This window comes from Nicotiana sylvestris, chromosome 6, assembly GCF_000393655.2.
Source record: "Nicotiana sylvestris chromosome 6, ASM39365v2, whole genome shotgun sequence".
Taxonomy (NCBI): domain Eukaryota; kingdom Viridiplantae; phylum Streptophyta; class Magnoliopsida; order Solanales; family Solanaceae; genus Nicotiana; species Nicotiana sylvestris.
The window spans coordinates 121,543,512-121,569,027 of record NC_091062.1 but is presented as its reverse complement, the minus strand read 5'-3'; the positions used below and the strand labels follow the sequence as shown (position 1 = coordinate 121,569,027).

General features: G+C 37.1%; 1 protein-coding gene across 1 annotated transcript; it reads left to right on the top strand.

Moving 5' to 3' along the window:
- Window positions 1-10,219: 10,219 nt before the first annotated feature.
- Window positions 10,220-17,341, top strand: LOC138871210 (uncharacterized). The gene is made up of 9 exons (XM_070149078.1): window positions 10,220-10,988; window positions 11,211-11,468; window positions 11,577-12,154; window positions 12,728-13,950; window positions 14,265-14,623; window positions 16,154-16,348; window positions 16,465-16,651; window positions 16,881-16,977; window positions 17,234-17,341. The coding sequence occupies exons 1-9, from the start codon at window positions 10,220-10,222 to the stop codon at window positions 17,339-17,341; spliced, it is 3,774 nt and encodes a 1,257-aa protein (XP_070005179.1).
- Window positions 17,342-25,516: the final 8,175 nt, after the last annotated feature.

Sequence of the window (25,516 nt, the reverse complement as noted above, 5' to 3'; positions counted from 1 at the left end):
GACAAACATGATGTATTTCCTTTCAGACATTGTTTGTAGTATTCTGTAGTAGTCCGTGAGCTAGTGACACCAGACTTTGGGTAGTGATGTGTATTAAACTTCCGCACTTTTGGTTTTCAGTTGCTTTAGATTTAAAGTCTTCCGCTTAAATTTTGTCTCGTTCATTATATTGTTTGAAAGAAAGCATGAAAGGTGTTTTAAATATTTGGCTTGCCTAGCTCCGATAATAGGCGCCATCACGACACCCGATGGTGGGAAATCCGGGTCGTGACAGAAAGATACCTTTATCCGCAAGTTGTAGGCGGGATATATATATATATTTTTTTTTTATTCAAGGTCGTGTAGATCATTCATGTTGTTATTTAACTTTATTTATAACAACGTCATACGCAGTAGAATTTTATAAGTAGAGTCTGGAAGAATATATATATATATATATATACACGTGAGGAAGAAAATGAAAGAGAAAGTGATTGGCGCTGGTCCTGACTCCTGATGTTGTCAAGTTGATATCATAACCTTATCATGTTTCCATTTCATAATGGTGGTTGTCTCTCCATTTCTTTCTCATGGAATATGATAATGTTCGTGGGCTTATATATTGTTGTTATTACCAACCCATATTTTTAGAAATGTTTATTTAGCTTTCATGCCTTTCCTATGCAATTTTAGTATTTCACTTGATGTAATGAAGACTACCAAATGTTGGCATTTAAAAAGAATTAAAAAACATCTTTCACCAAAGCATGATTAATAACAACTACGTACACTAGTTATAAAGAAGTAAACTGATAGCTCGTAAATAATATATCTATATATATATATATATATATATATAAAGAAGCTAAGATGACATAAGTTTGGAATGAATTTTTTTTAGAAATAGTCAGATTTACAATTGGTAATCAAAAATTAGTCAATTTCAAAAGTAATCGAATTTAGCCACTTTATCATGTAAAGATAAAATCTGAACAAAAACACCCTTAAAATTCGAAAAAATTCCAGCATAATATGCTGAAGTTTAAATTTTTTATATATGAGACCACAGCGTAACGTGCTGGAATTTCATAATGTGTTAGAGTTTCAACATAATATGCTGGAAGTTTATACGTAGGAGCTCCATAATCCAGCATATTATGCTGGAACTTTCTGTGTGCTGGAATTCCAACATAACATGCTAAAAGTTTATATTCAGGAGCTCCATTATCCAGCATATTATGCTAGAACTTTTCGTGTTACAGCAAAATAGTGGTTATTTTTCAATGACTTTGCAAACGCGTGTTATTTTTCAATTATCAGTCCAAAAATACTATTAGAAATTTGGCCAAAATCGACCGCAGTCAAAAATCGATTCAAAATTTTGGTCGGTCAAAAATCGATTCAAAATATTTTATTTTCCAATTTTCTTTTTACGGAACCGACCAACTTTGGTCGATTTTTTTTTGGCGCAAAAATATAGAAACTATTTTTGCGTCCCGCGAAATTTATTTTTCAAGAAAATGACCAATATTGGTTGGTTTTTTTATTTCAAATAAATTCAAATTAATATTAAAAAAACCGACCAAAATCGGTCAGTTATTTCGACCGGTCGTTTTAAAAAAACGATCGATTTCGGTCGGTAATTTTATTTATTAATAAAACCGACCGACATCATTTGGTTATTTTTTGCGCGAAAATGCAATAAATGTATAAATAAAATAAAATAAAATAAAATACAGTCTTAAAACAAAATGCATCAATGGTTTAGTAGTAGATGAGTATCCTGCCATAGTACATATCCCGGTTCGATTCTTAGATGATGTATTTTTTAATTGCGTAATTAAAAATACCGACCGACTTCGATCGATTTTTTTGGCAATTTTTTCTTTTTTAAAATTTAATTGACCGATCCAAATCGGTTGGAAAATACCAACCGAAGTCGGTCGGTTGACTTTATCGACCATACGATTACAGACCGTAACGATTCGGTCGATTTTTTCCTATTCTGACCAACATCGATCAATTTTGGCTATTGATTTTTTTCCTTTTTTTAGTAGTGAAACTGGCTAGTAGTGAAACTGGCTAGCGGGTGCTATTTTCACCATTCAAAGACAATGTTAGGCCAATAGTAGGCCCAATAATGTTGGGCTTCAGTAGTTCCAACTGAATGTAACGTCTGGACTCTAGAGCCCGAGAAAAATGGGATCTTTACCTATAATCGGCCAAATTTTTTTTTTTTTTTTTAGCGAGTATACATAAATTATACCATTAATTATATATGATTATATTGGTTTAAATAATTTTATATATATAATGATTGGGTAAATGGCTATTTAGGCAATTCTTCAAAAACGGACTCTCACTAGAAAGACCGAAAAACCTTAATTGTATCTAATGTTAGCATGAGCAATAAATTTTGTGGTATTGAATTTGCTTTTTACATACAATTTTGTTATCTATCGTAATAGAAACTAATAACCTAGAGAGATTTTGTGAAACACTCACTGATTCAACCATTCGTAGGATATTGCATGTAGGGAATTTCGTTTATTCAACGTAGCTTCTGCAAGAGTTACAAGGTAGTACAAGATGTTCTAAAGAGGAGCAATGATTCGATTCAGGTTTTACTTATTTTCGTGAGTGGACAACACTAGTTTTTCCTTTTGCCTTTAACCACTTCCAAATTATGGCATTAACTCGGTTAATATTGTAGCTTTATTCAATGTGGAACTTAGCGCTCTGAATTTAATTCCATAATCAAGTACAGTAAAAGAAGAATAAATAAAGTTTTTTCTTCATGTAAATCCAGCTTGTGTGATGGGGTCCTTGTATAGGTGTATTTTGTCGTGGCCGCCCACCGTCGGCCTTCTTAACAATAATATAAATGCAATCTTTCATGCCAGCTAACTTCATAAAACAAAAGAAAAGGAAAGAGCTAACTTGTCGCAAGTATTAATACATTCATTGCTTTATTTTATTTTATTTTTCTCTCACTCGTTGTCCAATACTCACTTTGCAGCCCCGATTAATTTTGATTTGTGTGGTGTAAGGCCTATTAAATTGAAAAACGTTTCTTATTAGAAATTTTTTTTTTATTCTGAGAGCTCGAATTTGAAATATGTGATTAAGGATGGAGAGATCTTATTCATCTCACCACAACCCTAGATGATAATCCATTTCTTTTGTCACACCCCTTTTTTTTTAACAAACTTCACTTAACCCTCTTATTATAAATAAAAAGATTAGTAAAGCTCAAACGGGTTTTCAATTTAGAAAGTGACAAAAGATGTGTTCAAAAGGAGATAACTAGGAGTCGCCACCTGACATTTGTTTCGGTGTGCCAGGTCACCATTTTTAAAATGATTTTCCTTTAAAATACTTTAGACTCCAAAACTAAGTCCACACCAAAGATTCGGGTAAAGGGGTTTATTTGACTCGGGGAGAAGGTGTTAGGCACTCCCCAAGTCCCGTAACTAGTACGGTTGCGTCCTCGATCAAGTTGACTTTTAAAATATTCAATTGAGGTAGAAAACACAGAAAAAGGAAAATAAACACACAAGAGGCTCGAGGTTGTCCCACCTAATAAAATAAAAATAAAGTAAAAATAAAAATACTATTCTATGCTTCCTCAAAATGTTCCATCACTGGCCTTCAAATACATATACTTCAGGGCATACCCCGGATAAAAATATATACAAATTTCTCGGGGTATTCCTGGATATATTCAACTAAAGGAACGACTCCTCGCCTCGAAAGAAATAATAAAACCTAAGGCTTGCCTATCCAAACATAATTGGCATAAGCATGCTCCTAGCGATCAAGCGGGTATAGCGAAATAAAGAACTAACAAAATAATTCGAAGTTCAAATTCTTATAACTTTTCCAATTCTCTACCATGACAATTTTTGCCTTAAGGAGTCCAAATGTCATTTTGCTTTTTAAGTCAAACGAACCCTCACAGCCCATTCAGCAATTAAACAATAAAATCTAACAACCACCAATTTGAAACTATTAGTAAACTATCGTTCTTTTAATCAAGCGTAGTTAATATTAGCTAATGACCCCACTGTAATCTCTAAAGCCAATCACAAAGAACATGAAAGCAATATGAAATCCAACTAAACAAATACACTCTTAATTTCAAACACCCATGTACCATATAACTTCATTTCTTCAAAATCTACTACGCAAATCTGAACAGAAAGACAAGACAAGAACCTGACCTTAAAAGAATGAGTTTGAACCTGGATTGTTTGACAGCTTTAGTACTCAATAACGCATAGGACCGCGAACAAGATTTCAAACGGAAAACCTCGCCGGAAAATTGAAAGTCAACCGGATCTGATTTTATATAACCAAAGTCGCCAAAATAATATGAAATGAGAGAACAATGGCTAGGCCGGAAAAATCACAGATCTTGTCAAATTTATTAAACCCAAACGGCCAGATCTGAAATTTAGGCGATAAAAATAATAAATCGGCATGACACTACTTCCACGACAACAAACAACGTGTGAATGAAAGAAGCAACAGTGGCGTCGAATGCGAAGGCTGTCGGAGTTCGCCGGAGTTTAAACGACGGCAATTTTTCTTCTTCTTCTCTTTTTTTGTAATTCAGCTGCTGCTCGTTCGTTTGGGGATGGCGAAACACCGGCTAGTTGGGGTTGGTTATTGGAGGGTGGTCGTGTGGCTGGTGAGGGCGTGGTGGTCACTGATGGAGGTTGAAGTTTAGAGATAACGAAGCAAAAGGGGTCGTTTGGTAGTTGAAGAAGCAGCAACTGGCGGCGGTTTGGGTGGTCTAGTGGCTGGTGGTCGCTGGTGTTGTGGTAGGCGTTTGGAGTGAGGTTATCGCTGGTGGCTTGTGTTGTGAGATCAAAGCTGTGAGTTGTTGTGTGAGGGGGTGGCTGCTCGATGGATGGGGAGCTGTATTTTCCGGCGGGCGGCTGGAAAGGTCAGGGAGCTCTAGGGTTTGAGTTCTTTCTAAGGTTTTGTCCTTGTTGTCTTGGGTTTTTCTTCCAAGGTCTTTGAAGAAGGGTTTTGGAAGAGTTAAAGAAGAAGGGGTAATGGGCTAGGTCTTGTTGGGCTTCCAAATTAGGCTCAAAGACTAAAAATCAATAGCAAATTACTGCTAGAATACTAGCAATTGACTTTAACTAACATAAAATTTATATTGATATGAAACCATCATTTTTCAAAAATTATATATTAAAATGAAAGAAGAGAAAATTTAATTAGAATGATAGCAAACTTAGATTAATATTACTACAAAAGACTAATGGCCTTAACTTAAATAGAAAGATAAAAGATAAAATAAAAAAATATTTTTGTATTTTCGAATTTTATGTTCTACTATTAGACTAAAAGTGAAAAATAGGCTAAATCCTATTAAAATAAAAATAAGTAAATATTTTTAAAAATACTATTTTTAAAAGTTGCGCGGGTCAAAAATTACATGTCTACAGTTGCCCCTCTTTGACGGGAAACACAAAGTGTTTTCAGTCAAAAAACAACAAGACATGTTTTTGGCCCGACCCTTATTTAGAGAGACAAAAACTAAAGAGAGGAGAATGTGACCGAGCCCTGGTATTTGAGCTGCCTACATATCCTTGGCTATAAAGGAATCAGGCCACGTGTAGTTCGGAGTGAGAAGAGCGATGGAGTATACCGAGGTGGAGAGCCGAGTGAAGTGTCGTCGAGGTTACGGTCCGCGATTCCTGCCATTACATCGGAAATAAAAGGAAAAAATTACAGCTGAAGTAAAAGGAAAATACAAGATCCTATCTACTTCTTGTCTTGAATCTCTACTTGATCTTAAATATGAAACTAAAAAATGGACCTTGTTCTTCAGGCAGGCTCCTGATACTTCTTAAATTTGCGAATTGAAGTAACTCTGAAATGAATTCCCTCGTTCTCCAGGTGGGCACCTGCCAATAGCTTAACTTTGATATGGATTCTAAAATGAATTCCCTCGTTCTCCAGGTGGGTGCCTGCGGCCAACTTGAAACTTGAAATGAATTCCCTCATTTTTCAGGTGGGTGCCTGCCAACGACATGAACTTGAAAACAAATTCAGAAACGAATTCCCTCGTTCTCCAGGTGGGCGCCTGCCGTTAAGAACTTGAACTGCATTCCCTTGTTCTCCAGGTAGGCGCCTGATTGCCAAAACTTGAATTGTATTCCCTTGTTATCCAGGTGGGTGCATGATTGCTAAAACTTGAAATGTATTCTCTCGTTATCCAGGTGGGCCCTTGATTACCAAAAACTTGAATTGTATTCCCTCGTTATCCAGGCAGGTGCCTAATTGCTAAAACTTGAATTGTATTCCCTCGTTATCCAAGTGGGTGCCTGATTACTAAAACTTGAATTGTATTCCCTCGTTATCCAGGTGGGTGCCTGATTACCAAAAACTTGAAATGTAATTCCCTCGTTATCCAGTTGGGTGCCTGATTGCTAAAACTTGAATTGTATTCCCTTGTTATCCAGGTGGGCGCCTGATTGCTAAAACTTGAACTGTATTCCCTCGTTATCCAGGTGGGCGCCTGATTGCAAAACTTGATTTGTATTCCCTCATTATCCAGGTGGGCGCCTGACTGCTAAAACTTGAATTGTATTCCCTCCTTATCCAGGTGGGTGCCTGATTGTTAAAACTTGAATTGTATTCCCTCGTTATCCAGGTGGGCACCTGATTGCTAAAACTTGAATTGTATTCCCTCGTTATCCAGGTGGGCACCTAACTGCTAAAACTTGAATTTTATTCCCTCGTTATCCAGGTGGGCGCCTGACTGCTAAAACTTGAATTGTATTCCCTTATTATCCAGGTGGGCGCCTGATTGCTAAAACTTGAATTGTATTCCCTCGTTATCTAGGTGGGCACCTGACTGCTAAAACTTGAATTGTATTCCCTCGTTATCCAGGTGGCGCCTGATTACCAAAACTTGAATTGTATTCTCTCGTTATCCAGGTGGGCGCCTGATTACCAGAACTTGAATTGTATTCCCTCATTATCCAGGTGGGTGCCTGATTACCAAAATTTAAATTGTATTCCCTCGTTATCCAGGTGGGCGTCTGATTACCAGAACTTGAATTGTATTCCCTCGTTATCCAGGTGGGTGCCTGATTACCAAAACTTGAATTGTATTCCCTCGTTATCCAGGTGGGAGCCTGTCATTACAATAAAACAGACAAAATAAAAGAAACTTTGCTTTCCCAGTTTGGTATCTGGGCACATATGTGAGTGTTAATCAAATCATGTTACCTAAAAGAGCTCTAAGAATTTAAAAGTTGAATCCCATTATCCAGGAGGTCCCTGAATTTTTTTTTTTTTTTAAAAAATAAATTCCATTATCTAGGGAGGTCTTGAAAACTTAAAAACTAAATCCCATTATCCAGGAGGGTCCTGAGAACTTTTAATAATTAAATCTCATTATCCAGGAGGGTCCTGAAAATTTTAAATTAAATCCCATTTTCCAGGAGGGTCTTGAAAACTGAGTATGAACTTACCTAAGCCATGCTCTCGTCTTGGAGGATTCTGAACAGAATTTCTTGCCCCTGTTTCAGACAAATAAAATCTTGTTAGTTGGAAAACGTGGTGGTTAATTTGTGGCCTTGACTTTGAAGGCGGCTGCTTCTGCACTTGCCAAGATAACTTTAATTTCAACTTGGAAGACCTTGCCTGTTATCGGCTACCCATTTTCTTACAACCCTTATCACAGAAAACACCTCCACTCCATTCGATCCCAATATCCTCTATCTATTGCATTTTGCTCATGAATTTACATTTACCAAACCTTTGCATTTCACATGAATCCCAAAGCATGTTAATTGTTATCAACTCAGTGCGCATATTGTTCTTTCCTAACTTATGCCATTTTGATGTATGATCATAGGCTAAAAACTCGTATTTTAGTCGTTGTAACAACACTTTAATTATTGAATTTTACAAAAGTTTGAGCTTAAATGATAATGAATTGTACTAAATTCATGTTTTATGCCTTGCAGGAAGCTAATCCGACTTAAGAAATAAATTTGGGATGAATTTGACTGATTTTGGGCTTTGAAGTCTGAGTAAAAGCTAAATAAATCAAGTCGAGATCGTGTTCGGGGGTCGCAAAGCAAGCCCGGATAGCAAAACAAATGAAAAAATGCAACAGCACAAAAAAGTGCACTGCCACGCCGCATGGGGCGCCGCGGCAGTGCAAATATTTTTGCTGCATTTGCTCCGTTAAAATGCATTCTGCCTCTGTCCAATCCATGTACGCATCGCACGGGGCACCGCGGGGCGCGCCGTGGGTGTGTAAAAATCACAAAATTATTCTATTTCAGACTAAAAAGGGCATACTTGTCAAAACCCCTTCCTACACGATTAAAAAGGAAAAAGCAGTGCCATTATTGAGAGAGACCTGTTTTTGGAGAAAAAAAAAGAAGAAGGAGATTCATCCTGAAGAAGAGAATCAAGGAGGAACATCAACCTGGAGCAAGGATTAAAAGAGTTTTTCTAAACCTTCTCCTAGTATTTACTCATATTATGTTTAAGATTTTTATTGTTGATGTTTGTATCATTATGAGTGGCTAAAACCCCCAAATATTCTGGGGTTATGGGTGTTAGATGATTATGTTGTTTGAAGCTTAGAATGATGATCTTGAAATTATCGTTAAGGGTTGTTTATTTGATTCTAATGTTAATTATTTTACTGCGTAGCTAGCAGCGAAATACTATTTACGAATCTTGAGTTAAACTTGAAAAAGGAAATTCTTGATTGCATATAGAATCAAATAGAGCAAGATCTGGATCTTGGGCATCGAGTGAAAGATTCGCGATTAAGATAGAACTATACTTAATTGCCTTGTTTGGTTGATAAATAGGATTTGTAAATGCATTTGAGTTAATATTAATACCATAAAAATATAGGTGTTAATTTAACTTGAATAGGCGCATAAGAAATCGACAGATTCTTATGGGTATTATCAACCCTATAATCAATAACCCAGATAATTCAATAAATCATTTTAAGCTAAAAAACGTAGCATGATCTCTAGCAAGCCCATAACCCCGGGATATCTCTTTTATTAATTGTTAAAAGAAAAATTCATAAGTGGCGTAGTAACTTTGCGTTGTATTATTGTTTGTCTACTAGTTAAATTGTAAATTGGTTATTTATGTATTTTGTGATGAATTGGCTTGAATCGATAATTGTTTGAGTTTTCATCAGTCGTTAAGTTAATCACAAGTGGGAACGATACTCTACTTATTACTATATTACTTGAAGATCGCGTACACTTGCGTGAGTGTTTTGGGCGCAACAAGTTTTTGGCGCCGTTGCCGGGGACTTGGAAATTAGCTACTTGACTAAGTTAAGCTTTTATCAGCTATTGGTTTAAGTATTAATTTTCAGTTCACTTTGTTTGTGTCACGCAGGCTCTTCTCTTGAATGCGGAGGAGTAGAAGCACAAGCAATCTCTTCCCTCTTGATCCTGAAATTGAAAGAACACTTCATAGAGTGAGGACGGAGTTGGAAGCTAGATACAAAACAGAAAGAGAGTTGGATATTTTAGTTCAACCACAGCCAACAGTGATGGCAGGTAATGGAGGGCATCCGGTGATAGAAGCTGCAAGGCCAAATCTTGCTAATATGACCCAGGCTATTGTCAAGCCTGATATCACTAGTCACTTTGAGCTTAAACAGTACATGGTACAGTTGATTCAGTCCACTGGGCAATATGTATGTCTATCTCATGAAGACCCACAGAGGCACATTCAGAATTTTTTGGAAATCATGGATACTTACAACTATCCAAATGTTTCCAAGGACTATGTCAGGCTAACCTTGTTTCCTTTTTCATTGTTGGGGGAAGCTAAAGAATGGTTGCAGAAGGAGTCTGCTAATTCAATCCATACTTGGGATGATTTAGCAAAGAAATTCTTAATCAAGTTTTTCCCCACTAAAAAGACAAAGTCTTTGCGGAGCCAGATTCTTGCGTTTCAACAACGGGATGGTGAGACTCTTCGCCAAGCTTGGGAAAGTTACAAGAAACTACTCTGAGACTGTCCACATCATTGTCAAACTGATGAGGTATTGGGCCATACTTTTATTGATGGATTAGATGAGACTTCAAAGAAGAATCTTGATTCAGCTTGTGGAGGTAGTTGCATGGAGAGACCATATAGTGAAATACAACTTCTGCTAAACAACTTCACTGCTAATGATCATAATTGGCAAGGTGAGGGAGAACCAAGGAGAGCAATGAAACAGAAAGCAGCATGGGTACTTGAACTTGATGATTTTTCAGCCATGAGAGCAGATATAGCAAAATTGGCAAATCAAATGAATAGAATGACAATGAACCAGACACAACAATTGCAACATGTTCAACAAATGTCGATTTGTTGTGAAATGTGTGGTGACAATCACACAAGTGACATGTGCCCAACGAATTCTGAATCTATTTATTATGTGGGACAACAAAGCAGAGGTCCGATGAACCAACAGGCACAATATGGGAACACTTACAATGCAAATTGGAGAAATCATCCTAATTTCTCTTGGGGTGGAAATCAATCAAATCATAATCAATATAGACCCCAAGGAAATTTTAATCAACCTCAAAGGTCACCCCAGCAGGTAGAAGAAAGTACAAATGATTTGTTGAAGAAATTTTTGCACGACAATCAACAACTCAGAACTGATTTCAGAAATCTTGAAAGGCAAATGGGACAGCTAGCTGCAAATCAAAACACTAGACCTGCAAGTGCTCTTCCAAGTGATACAGAAAAAAATCCACAAGTTAGTGCAATTACACTTAGAACTGGAAGAGAATTAGAAGAAGTTCCAAAGAAGAGAAAAGACAAACCTATACTTGAGGGTGAATTGATTCCCAAAGCAACACAGGAAGCAAAAAAAGATGATACAGTTTCAGCGCCTGTGAATGTTCCAAGGCCACCACTACCTTTTCCACAAAGATTGCAGAAAAAGAATGATGATCCCATGTTCAACAAATTTCTCTCTATGTTGAGTCAGATTCAATTGAATATTCCGTTGGTAGATGCGATTCGTGATATTCCAAAGTATGGCAAGTACATAAAAGATATTGTGGCTAACAAGAGGAGATTGACTGAATTTGAAACAGTTGCACTTACTAAGGAGTGCACTTCAAGGGTCCAAAATAAGCTTCCTCAAAAGCTTAAGGATCCTGGAAGCTTTACTATCCCTGTGAGAATAGGCAATGTTGATGTAGGCCATGCACTTTGTGATTTGGGAGCAAGCATAAATTTGATGCCATTGTCCTTGTACAAAAAATTGGGTTTGGGAGCTCCAAAACCCACCACTGTGATGTTGCAACTAGCAGACAGGTCCATAGCTTACCCGGAAGGGGTGATTGAAGATGTGCTGCTGAAAATTGGGAAATTCATTTTCCCGGCTGATTTTATTATCTTAGATTTTGAAGCAGATGAAAAAGTTCCTATTATATTGGGAAGACCTCTCTTGGCTACAGGTGATGCTATAATTAAAGTAAGAGAGGGAAAAATGATCACGAGAGTTGACAACGAGGAAGCTATTTTTAATGTATACAAAGCAATTCAACTTCCTCGCCATTATGAAGAATTGTCTATGATATCTGTCATGGAGATGGATGAAAAACTTATTGCCCCAAGTGTATGTTTGAAGGATTCTTTAGAGAAAGAAATTGTGTTATTCAAGAGTCTGGAGATTAATGATGAGGTTGAAGAGATAAAGCATATTTTGAATGCATCATGTGAATATATGAAAGGTTTAAATCCCTTTGAACCTTTGAACAGAGCAAATGGTCCTCCTCCGAAGCCATCAATTGAAGAAGCTCCAAAATTGGAACTAAAGCCTTTACCTTCTCACCTTCATTATGCTTATTTGGGTAGTTCTGATACGTTACCTGTTATTATTTCTTCTGATTTGTCTGAATTGCAGGAGGAAAAATTGTTGAGAGTACTACGTGAGCATAAAAGAGTAATTGGGTGGACAATGTCTGACATAAGAGGTATTAGTCCAGATTTTTGCATGCATAAAATTCTCAAGGAGGAAGGACACAAGCCGAGCATAGAACAACAACGCCGCCTAAATCCCAACATGAAAGAGGTGGTAAGAAAAGAAGTGATTAAATGGCTTGATGCAGGTATTGTATTTCCAATCTCTGATAACCAATGGGTAAGTCCAGTCCAATGTGTTCTAAAGAAAGGAGGAATGACCGTAGTTACAAATGAAAACAATGATCTGATGCCCATTCGAACTATTACCGGGTGGAGGATTTGAATAGATTATAGAAAATTGAATAATGCCACCCGAAAAGACCATTTTCCTCTCCCCTTTATTGACCAAATGCTTGATAGATTAGCTGGACAAGAATACTACTATTTTTTGGATGGTTACTCGGGATATAATCAGATTGTTATAGCCCCAAAGGACCAAGAGAAGACCATATTTACATGTCCCTATGGGACATATGCATTTAAAAGAATGTCATTTGGTCTTTGCAATGCACCTGCGACTTTTCAGAGATGTATGATGGCTATTTTTACTGATATAGTTGAAAGATTTGTGGAAGTATTTATGGATGATTTTTATGTATTTGGATGTTCTTTTGATGAATGTTTAATGAATCTTGACAAGGTACTTGCTAGGTGCGAAGAAACAAATTTGGTACTAAATTGGGGAAAATGTCATTTCATGGTAAGAAAAGGCATAGTCCTATGGCATAAAGTGTCCAAGAATGGATTGCAGGTAGATACAGCAAAGGTGGAAGCAATTGAAAAATTACCTCCACCGACATCAGTTAGAGGCATTCGCAGTTTCTTGGGCCATGCAGGTTTTTATCGTCGTTTCATTAAAGATTTTTCAAAATTTTCATCTCCTTTGTGCAGGCTTCTTGAGAAAGATATATCCTTCAAGTTTGATAATGCTTGTCTGAACGCATTTGATGAGCTGAAAATAAGATTAGTTACTGTACCAATTATCATTGCTCCAGATTGGAAACTTCCATTTGAGTTGATGTGTGATGCAAGTGATATAGCCATTGGAGCTGTTTTGGGGCAGCGGAAGGAGAAAATCTTTTACTCCATTCATTATGCGAGCAGAACTCTTAATCCAGCTCAAATGAATTACACTATTACTAAAAAAGAGTTGCTCGCAGTAGTATGGGCATTTGATAAGTTCAGGTCTTATCTAGTGGGAACCAAAGTCATAGTTTACACAGATCACTCAGCTATCAGGTATTTATTTGCAAAGAAAGACGCCAAGCCAAAGTTAATCCGATGGGTTCTTCTTTTGCATGAATTTGATTTGGAGATTCGAGATCGAAAAGGGACAAAGAATCAGGTTGCAGATAACTTATCCAGGCTGGAAAATCGAGGCCATGTCACTGAAGGAGAATCAATCAAAGAAACATTTCCTGATGAACATTTGCTAGCCATCACTTCAGATGAAACCCCGTGGTATGCTGATTATGTGAATTTCATTGCAAGTGGGGTGACTCCACCAGAATTCACAACTGATCATAGAAGAAGATTCTTACATGACGTGAGGTTCTACATGTGGGACGAGCTTTTTCTGTACAAACAATGCGCAGATCAATTGGTAAGAAGGTGTGTCCCTGAGGAAGATATGAATGCAATATTGCATGACTGTCATTCTTCTCAATATGGAGGTCATCATGGTGGAGGCAGAACTTCACAAATGGTTTTGCAATTAGGTTTTTACTGGCCAAAATTGTTTAAAGATGCACATGCTTTTGTTAAAAATTGTGACAGGTGTCAAAGAACAGGTACAATCATGAAGAGGAACGAAATGCTTTTGCAAAATATTTTGGCAGTAGAGCTCTTTGATGTCTGGGGAATTGATTTCATAGGACCATTTCCATATTTTAATGGGCACAGATACATTTGGTTGCAGTCGATTATATGTCTAAGTGGGTTGAGGCCATTGCTCTCCCTACTAATGATGCAAAGGTAGTGATAAGTTTCGTAAAGAAGCACATTTTCACACGCTTTGGAACTCCAAGGGTGTTGATAAGTGATGGAGGAACACACTTTTGAAACAAATTGTTGAAAAATGTTCTAGCAAAATATGGGGTAAGACACAAGGTTGCTAATGCATACCACCCTCAAACGAGTGGCCAAGTTGAAGTGTCAAACAGGGAGGTAAAACAGATTTTGGAGTAAAAAGTGAGTGCAAATAGGAAAGATTGGTCCGGCAAGTTAGAAGATGCATTGTGGGCTTACCGAACTGCATACAAGATTCCAATAGGTACTTCTTTGTACAGGTTGGTTTATGGAAAGACATGTCATTTACCTGTTGAGCTAGAACACAAAGCTTATTGGGCAATCAAAAAGCTAAATATGGATATGGACTTAGTCGGTGAAAAAAGACTGCAACTCAATGAACTTGATGAGTTTCGGTTGCATGCTTATGAAAATGCCAAGTTATATAAAGAAAAGACCAAGAGGTGGCATGACAAGCACATCCAACATCGTAAGTTTGAGCCAGGTCAAGAAGTTCTCTTGTTTAATTCAAGGTTAAAGCTTTTTCCTGGAAAGCTTAAGTCCCGTTGGGCAGGCCCTTTCGTTGTGGTAAGTGTGACTCCACATGGAACAGTTGAATTGCGGGACATAAATTCAAGTGGTACATTCTTGGTGAATGGGCAGCGAGTAAAACACTATTGGGGTGGTGATATTAAACGTCACAAGACCTCGATAAATTTGGTTGATGCATAATGACGTGTTGAGTCATGCCGCGACGTTAAATTAGGCACTTGTTGGGAGGCAACCCAATGACTAACATCACTAACTTTTAATTGTAGTTTAGAATTATTAGATTTTATATGTATAATGTTTTTAGTCAGGTGCAAGCATGAATTTGGCAAAAAATCAGTGTACAATGATGTAGGGGGTGAATGGTGAGCTAAAAAATCAAAAAATATGCTAACTCTGTGAAAAATTGGCCTACCGCGTCGCATGGGGCGTCTTGCCACACGCTGCGCCAGGCAAAATTGCACAGATGAGGCAGAATACAAAATTTTCAGAGCAGCTAGGATTTTTGACCTACCGCACCGCGGGGTGCACCGCGTGGGGTGCCGCGGCAGGCCAGTTTTATATATTAAAAAAAATATTGCTTAAATCTGAAACCCCTTCCCTTTATTTCATTATTTCACTCCCCAAACTCTCTTCTTCTCTATCACTAAACTCAAGCACCCCAACCAAACAAATTCATTCAAAGATTCATCCACATATCCTTCTTCTTCTTGCAAGGTAAGTATTCTCTTCTCTCTTTTCCTTCAAACTAGTAGTATTTCATTTTGTATTTCTTTCTTATTTTCAAGTATATTTGTATAAACCCTAGCAAGAATTGTGTTCATAATCTTCTTTTAGTTTCTTTTGTTAATATTGTTAAAAATAGTATTAAAAACTTAGCTTGTATATTCTTTTGGGGGTTATGGAGGATTTGAAGGTGTGTTGAGGTGAAATGAGTTGAGTTTCTTGTTGAAGATTGTTAAGGAGTGTACTAATCCGAAAATGCATATAAAAAAGTGAAAAATTGTGTATTGAATATTATTGTGAAGATGTGGTGATGTTATAGTTGTGATGAGAGGCATATTGGTGTTGTTGATATGGTGATTATGCCTCTTTTGAAGTTGAAATTTTAAGAAGAAAAAAAGACATGCTTACAATGTGTTTGTTAAAATGTCTAAGTGACATAAAATTGAGTAATGTTGCAAATTGAGAAACAAATTGCATTGTGAGATGTTATTATTGATAACAACTATAACATTAGGCCAAGCCGTGATTTTTTCGCTTTCTTTATGTAAAAATGAGATGTAAGATACATGCTAATGTGCCTATGTAGTATATTTTGTATATAAATTTTGAATTATGTAAAATAGACAAATTTCTTTTTATGTTTATGTTTAATATTAATTTAGCTTGTAAAATCTAGCTTAGTTTTTTATTTTATTTTATTTTTAATTGCTGCAAGTCTCTTTAATGATTGGGTAGGCCGATAAGCATTATATCATTCTAATTGAAGAACAGGGTAGTCTGAATCCCTGTTATACATCCTAAGTGTCAACATGATATAACATAAGTGTGGGGTATTTACTCCACTTGCTCTTAAAATAAATTTGTGTATCTTTAACTAATATATCATGTTGTGTAGGTATAATGTCTCGACGCCCAAGCAAAAGATCAAACGCTGGCCTAACTGAGGCTGCATCTACTAGCCGACGTGGAGGTAGAAGGGCACCACCTCCGGCACCAGTGGAGGAGGAAGAGGAACACTTTGACCCTGATGTAGATGAGGTGCCAGAGTGTAAATATGGCATCAGGGCTATTCCAGCCATACAATACAATGGTTCCAATCCTTCGTTCCTACTGTGCGACCAACCCCAGAAGTTGCCATAGATGAAGCAAAGCTTGCCCGTAAGTATAATGCCATATATACTAACATTCGAGCTTTGGGTTTTGAAGGGTTGTTTCTCCAAGGTGGTAGTGTGAACATCAACTTGGTAAAAGAATTTTATGCCAATTGGCAACCAGGCGGTGAATCAGATGCCAGCTATCAAGTCAGGGTCAGAAATAGAGTGATCCCATTTTCGTCAAAGGTCATAAATCAAATAATGGGTTTCACTGAACATTCACATAAGCTGTTCCAGAGGTTCGTGCGTAGACCAGATTACCCAAACATCCGCAGACAGCTATGTGGTGAAGATTCCTTTGCCTTGTGGACTAGAGATACAAATGAGTGTCACAAGGAAATGAAAAAAGGAACATTCCAGTGTCCTGCACGAGTCATTTGAAGATAATAAATGCCAACATTATGCCAACACAAAGTGATACAGACGTATCAAAACTAAAGGTTTGCTTGATTTATGCATTTTTAACAGGAATGCAGGTGGATCTTGGGAAAATTATGTTGGAACACATGTCAAAGGTGAGACCTTTTCGAGGACTCCGCCTACACTATCCGTGTATGATTACTCGGTTATTACGGACGCACTTCATTGAATAAGAGTATCACTATGATCGGAGGATAGAAGTAACATATCCTATCAGGGCGCTTGATGTCACAACTGTGATAGATCCGCATGTAGCTGCACTTAACCCTGATCAAAGGTTTGTCCGAGTGGAAGAGACTTTGCAGATATTATTTGCTGACATGCGCCTTCGCGCTTCTAGAGGGGAAGTGAACTTGGAAGAGTTGTAATAAAATCACCCTTTATCTCCTTTCACACAACAGTGGTTAGGAATGGCTCAGCATGGACAAATCCCACCGGATGAAGATGTGAACTCTATTCCCTCAGATGATGAAGAATATTTGCGCACCTTTGAGGATGACGATGCTTAGGCCAATGGCCTCAGGGAGTCTTTTCTGATCTATTTTTGATCTTTTCGCATTAGGGACAATGCAAATTTTTTTAAGTGTGAGGTGGTTGGCCCCTATTGTAATGTACTTACTTTTATATTTTTTGTATTTTGTTTGATTGAGTTTAGTTATTTTGTTTGATTTTGTTTAGTTTTTTAAAATTTCTTTTAGTTTGTTTTGTTAGAATATAGTGTTGATAGATAGTAAGTAGTCCTAATTTCGGTATAGATCCCTCCTGGATTTTCTTGTTGAAAAATAAAGTCGAAATTCAAAAAAAATCCATCAGAAAAATTCGAAATTATTGAGTTTGCAATTTTGTTTTATTTTTAGTTTAGTGTATGCTAGTTTTGGTTTAAATTAAAACTTTCCCCTTGGTTTTTCTTTACACCACGGTTCTTTTTCAAGGGTGTATTTGAACCGGGTATAGTGTAATTTTTTATTTCAATTGAATAAAAAGATCCTAACTTACAGAGTTGATCTCCTCAAATTCACATGCTTTAGAAGGTATATGTACCTTATTTGTGATGTTCAAATCTCAGATCTTGATTCTAAAGTAAGTGCCTTAAATTGTGTATTTATAACTATGCTTAACTGCTTTGACTAGAGAGTCAAGAAAGATCCAAGCTTGAATGAGTTGTGTGCTAATGTGTGAGTGAGGTTGTTGAAATATTCTGTGCGTAACAGTTGATATCTAGAACTTGCCCTCAAGTGTTTTGCAAAGCGAAATAGTAGCATTATTCAGTTTAGGAGATGATATAGGCATTTCTTTGTTGAACCAGTTTGATAATTATCTCCACCTAATTGTATATATCTTAGTCAAACTTTTTGAGCTGTTAATCATATTTCTTTGGCATCCGCATTATAAACCTTACCAATTTATGTAAATATATCAATTGTTTGAACCTCTATCTCGTACGAGCACTTAGTCTTGTTTTAATATTGTTAAAGTTGAGAAGAGATTTGTTGGTTTATTGAAGGAGTTTAAAAAAAAGAGTGAAGAATAATTCATATATGTGTATATATGTATATATATAGGGGGTGAATTTTCTGTGCGTAACAGTCCCTAACTTATGGTGCTTAAAGAAAAAGGGATTTGTTGTTAGTATGAAAAATCTCAAAAAGGTTGGAGATGGTTTAACATAAGAGTAATGCTGAAATTGTGAAATAAAATGGTGTATATATGAAGTGCTCAAAGAGATGTAGCTACTACTTTCTATATTTATCACACCCTTCCTCAGCCTGCATTACAACCAATTAAAGTCCTATTTGATCCTTGATTGAATAAGCTCAATTAGTAGAGTATTACACTAGCGGCAAGCATATAGTATGTCATCTGTTGCACATGAATTGCAATTCTGAGAGTGAGTTAATTCTTCCTATTTTGAGTTCCTAAATATTTGTGAATACTATGTTGAGAGGAACTAGTCTATATTAGTTTTGGGAGGGCACATGATTTGTGAAAGCAAGGAAACGTTTTAACCTTTGTGTTAGAGTAAGTGAGCAAGTTATGAAAATGCGTGGCACTTGTGAGTCATATCTTGAGGATTGAACTATTATGAATTGGTACTTAAGTGTTGGCATGTGTTGTTAGAGAAATTGTTTGATAAAAAGGTCGTCCTTATGTGAAATGTAGGTCAATTGCTCGAGGACGAGCAATGGTTTAAGTGTGGGGTGTTGATCATAGGATAAAAACTCGTATTTTGATCGTTGTAACAACACTTTAATTATTGCATTTTACAAAAGTTTGAGCTTACATGATAATGAATTCTACTAATTTCATGTTTTATGCCTTGCAGGAAGCTAATCCGACTTAAGAAATAAATTTGGGATGAATTTGACTGATTTGGGGCTTTGAAGTCTGAGTAAAAGCTAAATAAATCAAGTCGAGATCGTGTTCGGGGGTCGCAAAGCAAGCCCGGATAGCAAAACAAATGAAAAAATGCAACAGCACAAAAAAGTGCACTGCTGCGCCGCGTGGGGCGTCGCGGCAGTGCAAATATTTTTGCTGCATTGTTTTGCTCCGTTAAAATGCATTCTGACTCTGTCCAATCCATGTACGCGTCGCACGGGGCGCCGCGGGTGTGTAAAAATTACAAAATTATTCTATTTCGGACTAAAAAGGGCATACTTGTCAAAACCCCTTCCTACATGATTAAAAAGGAAAAAGCAGTGTCATTATTGGGAGAGACCTGTTTTTGGAGGAAAAAAAAAGAAGAAGGAGATTCATCTTGAAGAAGAAAATCAAAGAGGAACATCAACTTGGAGCAAGGATTAAAAGAGTTTTTCTAAACCTTCTCCTAGTATTTACTCATATAATGTTTAAGATTTTTATTGTTGATGTTTGTATCATTATGAGTGGTTAAAAAACCCAAATATTCTGGGGTTATGGGTGTTAGATGATTATATTGTTTGAAGCTTAGATTGATGATCTTGAAATTATCGTTAAGGGTTGTTTATTTGATTCTGCTGTTAATTATTTTACTGCGTAGCTAACAGTGAAATACTATTTACGAATCTTGAGTTAAACTTGAAAAAGGAAATTCTTGATTGCATATAGAATCAAATAGAGCAAGATCTGGATCCTGGGCATCGGGTGAAAGATTCGTGATTAAGATAGAACTATGCCTAATTGCCTTATTTGGTTGAGAAATAGGATTTGTAAATGCATTTGAGTTAATATTAATACAATAGAAATATAGGTGTTAATTTAACTTGAATAGGCGCATAAGAAATCGACAGATTCTTATGGGTATTATCAACCCTATAATCAATAACCCAAATAATTCAATAAATCATTTTTAAGCTAAAAACATAGCATGATATCTAGCAAGCCCATAACCTCGGGATATCTCTTTTATTAATTGTTAAAAAAAATTCATAAGTGGCGTAGTAACTTTGCGTTGTATTATTGTTTGTCTACTAGTTAAATTGTAAATTGGTTATTTATGTATTTTGTGATGAATTAGCTTGAATCGATAATTGTTTGAGTTTGCATCAGTCGTTAAGTTATTCACAAGTCCTCGGGGGAACGATACTCTACTTATTACTATATTACTTGAAGATCGTGTACACTTGCGTGAGTGTTTTGGGCGCAACAATGTGCTAGCCAGAATTCGCTTTATGCAATTGGAAAGTTGGTAGCAGATTTTGAAGTCATTTCCTTACTTGTTCTGACAAAACAGACTCCAGAGGACTTAAACAAAGCAAGAAGAACAGAGTTAAGGGAACAACATAACGCGATGACATCTAACAAGAAAATCACCGAGTAGAAACTTGTCAGATGTAGATACCAACTCTAATGACTGTGACATGCATTTTGGATTAAAGTGGCCTGATCTGTTAAGCAAGTCTAATGTTCAACTTTTGTTGTGCCTCTAAACTGCGTAACTAGGCTTTGGCACTCCAATTGTCTCATTTGATCCACAATCCTCAGTCGACTTGTAGTGCCCTGAAGGATTTTCATCATCAAGCCTCTCTCATTTTGCTCTTTTTCTCAACTCACTATCGCCTTACGGTGCCCATGAGGGTTTTCACCGATAAGACTCTCGTTTATTATTTTCTCTCTTTGCGATGAGAACAAGGTATTACCCATGATGTAGGAAGATCATACTTTCACCACACACTTGATTTGGCATCCTCAAATATTGGTCAGAAGGTCTTTCTTTGGACCGTAATGTAGGCTTTTGGACAGGGTTGGAAAGAAAGGGTGGTATGAAGGCTCAAACTAATTTAAGATGAAGAGGGTTCAAAATTACAACTTTTGGAATCAGGCCTTTTGGCAAAATTAAAACTTCTGCCCCAGTTTCTTGGAGTTTGGGGAATTTTTTGGATTTTTGCTTTGATGGAATTTCTAAGAAAAACTGCCCCACTCTTGACTTCGGGGATTATGAAATATTTTATTTGGTGCGAACGAACCGCAAGGCTGCCTACGTATCTTGTGGTGACAAGAATCAGGTCGAACGTAGTTCAAACACAAAGTTGGACTATTTTTTTTCCTTTTCTTTCTTTACTTTTTTTTCTTTTTTTTTCCTTTTTTCCTTTTTTTCTTTTCTCTTTTCCTTTTTCTTCTTTGTTCCTGGCTCTATTTCTGATTCCAAAAGAGGGGTATGAAACAAAAAATTATGGCTCAAAATGGGTAGCAAAGGATAAAAGTGTTTGGGTAGCAGAATAAAATGCCTCCGTCATTCCAAACTTTAAAAACGCCAAGTACACACATGCAATTGAAGATAAACAAAGAAATTATACGCAGTATCCATTGATGGCATCAACATAAACAAAAAGTGCCAATGGGCAATACTTTTGTCTCAATGAATGACCCTTGCCAATTCGAAGAAGACTTGACTCAACCTTATCTTGATGTGGAAGAATGCATTTCAGCATTGACTGATTTACCTCAAACTGCTTGAAAGATATTTCCTTGTTGTATGCCCTTATCAACCTCTTGATTTCCAAACTAACTGTCTCGGTTTCACTCAATTCAAGCTTCAGGTTTCTCAGAATGCGTGAATTTTTACTTTTTCCTCAAATGCCTCTTTTTATCATGTTCAAAACTGTGTCATTGCTTCATGATTAGGCTAACTTTCAAGACCAGACTGACAATTATGCGTGCATGTCATGTTACTAGAGTCAGCATGAGAAGAACTATAAAAGGAAAAATGACCTAAACAAAAACTGACTAGAATTAACAGAAAATAGGAGATTGCATTAGATAGATGGTGAACTGGATTTGAACAAAACAAGAAAAATAGACATGGGTTACAACCCTGGAACAATCCTAGATAACACTAGACAAGCTACTACAATAAAATGAACTAGGCAAAAAGAAGAAGAGTTTGAACCACAAGACAATGTCCGAATTACAATCCTGAAATAACCCGGACAAACAGAAATGACAACAAAATAAATCACTAAAACTCCTCCTTGGCTAGCTAACAAAGGAGCGCCTTTCCAATTACCAAACTCGACATATTAGCCACTGGATTGCGCATCAAAATTGTTGGGACCTTCACTAATTCCAATATCATTAACTTTAATCAGAAAGAGGATTCTCATACTCCCTACCACCACGCATATACCCCACAAAATGTGCATCATCATGTGTAGGTAAAGGATTCTGCGCGATATTCTAGGTGTCACTGTCCTGGACCACAATTATCCCTTCTTGAATCATTCTTTCTATCTCCCTTTTCAAAGCACGAAAATATTCAATGCTATGCCCTTGGACATTAGAGTGGTAAATGCACCGTACAGTAGGATCAAAACATTTTGCATATGGGTCCGGAGTATAGCCGATGAGCGGCTCGATCAGGCTAGACTATTTTAACTTTTCAAATAAGCTTTTGTAGGATTCTCCGATTGGAGTGAAAGACTTTTCTCTTTGTTGTTGCATTCTCATTTTGTACTCCGACCTTGGTTGGAACCTCTTTTGGATAGGGGGTTTATATGCTTGTTGAGGTGGGTAAGACAATTGTGGAGGCGGTGCAAGCCATTGCGGGTTTTGTGAGTATGGAGCATATGACGGTGCATTGTGGATAGAGTACTGGGGAGGTGAGGTATGACTTTGGGGATTCTGTGGAGGAAAGTAGCATTGGAGAGGATTATCTGGAGTACGAGGATATTCATGGGGTCGGTATTGAGGCTGAAAGCGTTTAGCAGGAATGCCCACTGGATCATGTCATTGGCGGGGCTCAGCAACATCTTTTCTATCAATCGGAGAACTAACCCGAGCAACTTGTTCGTTCCATCTGAACCAAAACTCCCTAAAACTTTCTTTGGGTCTCTTTCCTTGGGCATCGGGGACTTTGAACACAGTCTCGCTAGAGGATCGCGGAAGAGTAGTTGGTGGAGGAGCTATAAACATAGGAGCAGATGTCGGAGCAGGGTATGAGGTTGTTTTGGTTGGTGGAGCATGGAAAATTTGGGAGGAAGTGCCAGGGTAATTGTGGTAAGTGGTTAAGCCCGGTACATGTTGAGGGGAAAGGTCGACGGTAGTGGGAACCTGGGCTTGTGATAGTGGCGGGATAGTTGCAGGGTTTTCAGTGTAGTTAGTGGGGAATGAAGGTGGAGGATGCCCCCTGACCCAAGACTGATACATTTTTGTCATCTGTTGTTTCAACCTTCGGACCTCCTCTTTCAGTTCCGATTCTGATTCTACAATCTCCCTTGGTGGGTGTACAACCTTAGAGTCTATTTCATTGCTACCCATGACTGACTTATGCTTTCTGGTGTTGTATGGACGAATCACAAAAGCGCCACAATCTAACCACCCTCTATTATAATAACAATGAAAGTAACAAAGAGGAGCAAAACAAAGCCAACATGTTAGCGTTAGAGCATTTATCAAATAGAAATATCACATTCCATGCAATGCCCCTAGCAACAATTAACGGTTCTAGAATGACTTCGCGGGTACGAAGGTCATATGACATCACCCCAATTTCACTCTTCTGGCCCTTTTCCTTCTTTATTTTCCTTTCTAACACTGCTTGGTTTTTCATTTCTTTTCCCCTCTTTTCTTTCTGATTGTCGCTCTTTTTTTTTCTCTCATTTCTCACATGAACAATTTCATCTCTTTTTCTTTTCTTTGTTTTTTTTTTTCTTTTCTTTGTTTTTTTGTTTGTTTTCAAAAGATGATTTGATCGAATCCTATGTAGGTTGCCTCCGTATCATGCCCCTCATGAATCAGATCACGCGTAGTTCTGGAAAAATAATGGACAAAATAAACTAAGAAACAAAAATCTTTTTGGAATTTTTCATTTAATAATTTTTTGGTTTTTCAAATACAAAACAGGAAGTACTGTAACCAAAGACTCGACAATCTTAACTAGACTGACAGACTCAATACTACTGTATAAAACTAAAATTAAAAGACAACATAAGGTAGACTAAAAAATAAAAAGTTTCGTCAAGCAGCTCGTGCATGCAATGGTCTTAACTAGAATGGTCCTGGGGTATTTGTCACTCTCAAACTCTAGCAAATTGCTCCATACCTGAATGGGAAAAATAAGATCAAATAGATTTAGTGACTCAAGACACATGTGACGCCATGACACCTTCTATTGGACACATGCAAGGCATGATCAAGGCTATTTTTGAAAATTAACCTACGTGGCCAAGAGTGGCTAGAAGTGGCTATTAGTACAAACTTGACAAAGTTGACCCCTAATGCAAGAAAAATACTCCATTTAAAGCTTACATGACTCCAACCTCCCAACAATCATGGCCTTAAAAAATTACTTTGCGGAAATGGCCCATTTTGCAAAAAAAATGGCCGATATGGCCAAATGTGGCTAGGGACGCGAACACGACAAGGATGGACCTTAAAGTGATATGACACCGAGTTGTGGCCTCAATATCCTAAGACATGGGTGACTGAAATACTTTTGCGAAAATAACAACATTTTGCAAGAATGGTCGATGCGGCCAAAAATGGCTAGACACGCAAACTCAATAGGAACGGGCCTTGAAGAGAAAGGACACTTTATTGTAGACTCAGAGCTCTAAGACAGGAGATAATAAACTATTTTGAGAAAATAATCCTATTTTGCAAAAACGGCCGATATGGCCAAATATGGCTATACATGCAAGATTTGGCTACTACCCCGGAAGCTAAGAACCTAAGACACTAGAAAGATCGGACCCTATGTGGGTTGCCTACGTATCTCTCCCCGAAAGACGAGAATCAAGTATGCGTAGTTCGGGAAGATTGGACATCAGAGAAAGCCTTTAAAAAAATGCAACTAATTTGGAAAAACCATACATTTTGCCCTTTTGAGAAATGATGGAAAATGTAAAATCTTTTTGGATTTTCTTTTTCTCCTTTTTTTTTGAATTTTTGGAAAATGATGTAAAATGTAAAATCTTTTTGGAATTTTTTTTTTATTTTTTTTTTGAATTTTTGGAAAATAATGGGAAAGTGTAAAATCTTTTTGGATTTTTCATTTTCATTTTTTTGGTTTTTCTTGAAAACGTTGTGAAAGAAAAATATAACCAGGCCCTACTTGCTTCATTTTTCACCTTTCTTTCCAAAATATTGGTCCGCCAAATGACCTTTCTACCCTCACAGATGCAACATTTAGCACATAGGGTGATTAAATGTCATTTCGGGCCACGGGCCCATTTTTGAAATAATTTGGATAGGCCTCCTAAGACGGGACA

Excerpts from the sequence above, each read along its gene's own strand:
- LOC138871210 (XM_070149078.1), top strand. The coding sequence starts at position 10,220 with ATGAAACAGAAAGCAGCATGGGTACTTGAACTTGATGATTTTTCAGCC. Across the intron at positions 11,469-11,576 it reads AAGACCTCTCTTGGCTACAG|AATTGTCTATGATATCTGTC; the intron begins GTGATGCTATAA and ends GCCATTATGAAG. Across the intron at positions 16,349-16,464 it reads TCCAGCCATACAATACAATG|GGTTGTTTCTCCAAGGTGGT; the intron begins GTTCCAATCCTT and ends TGGGTTTTGAAG.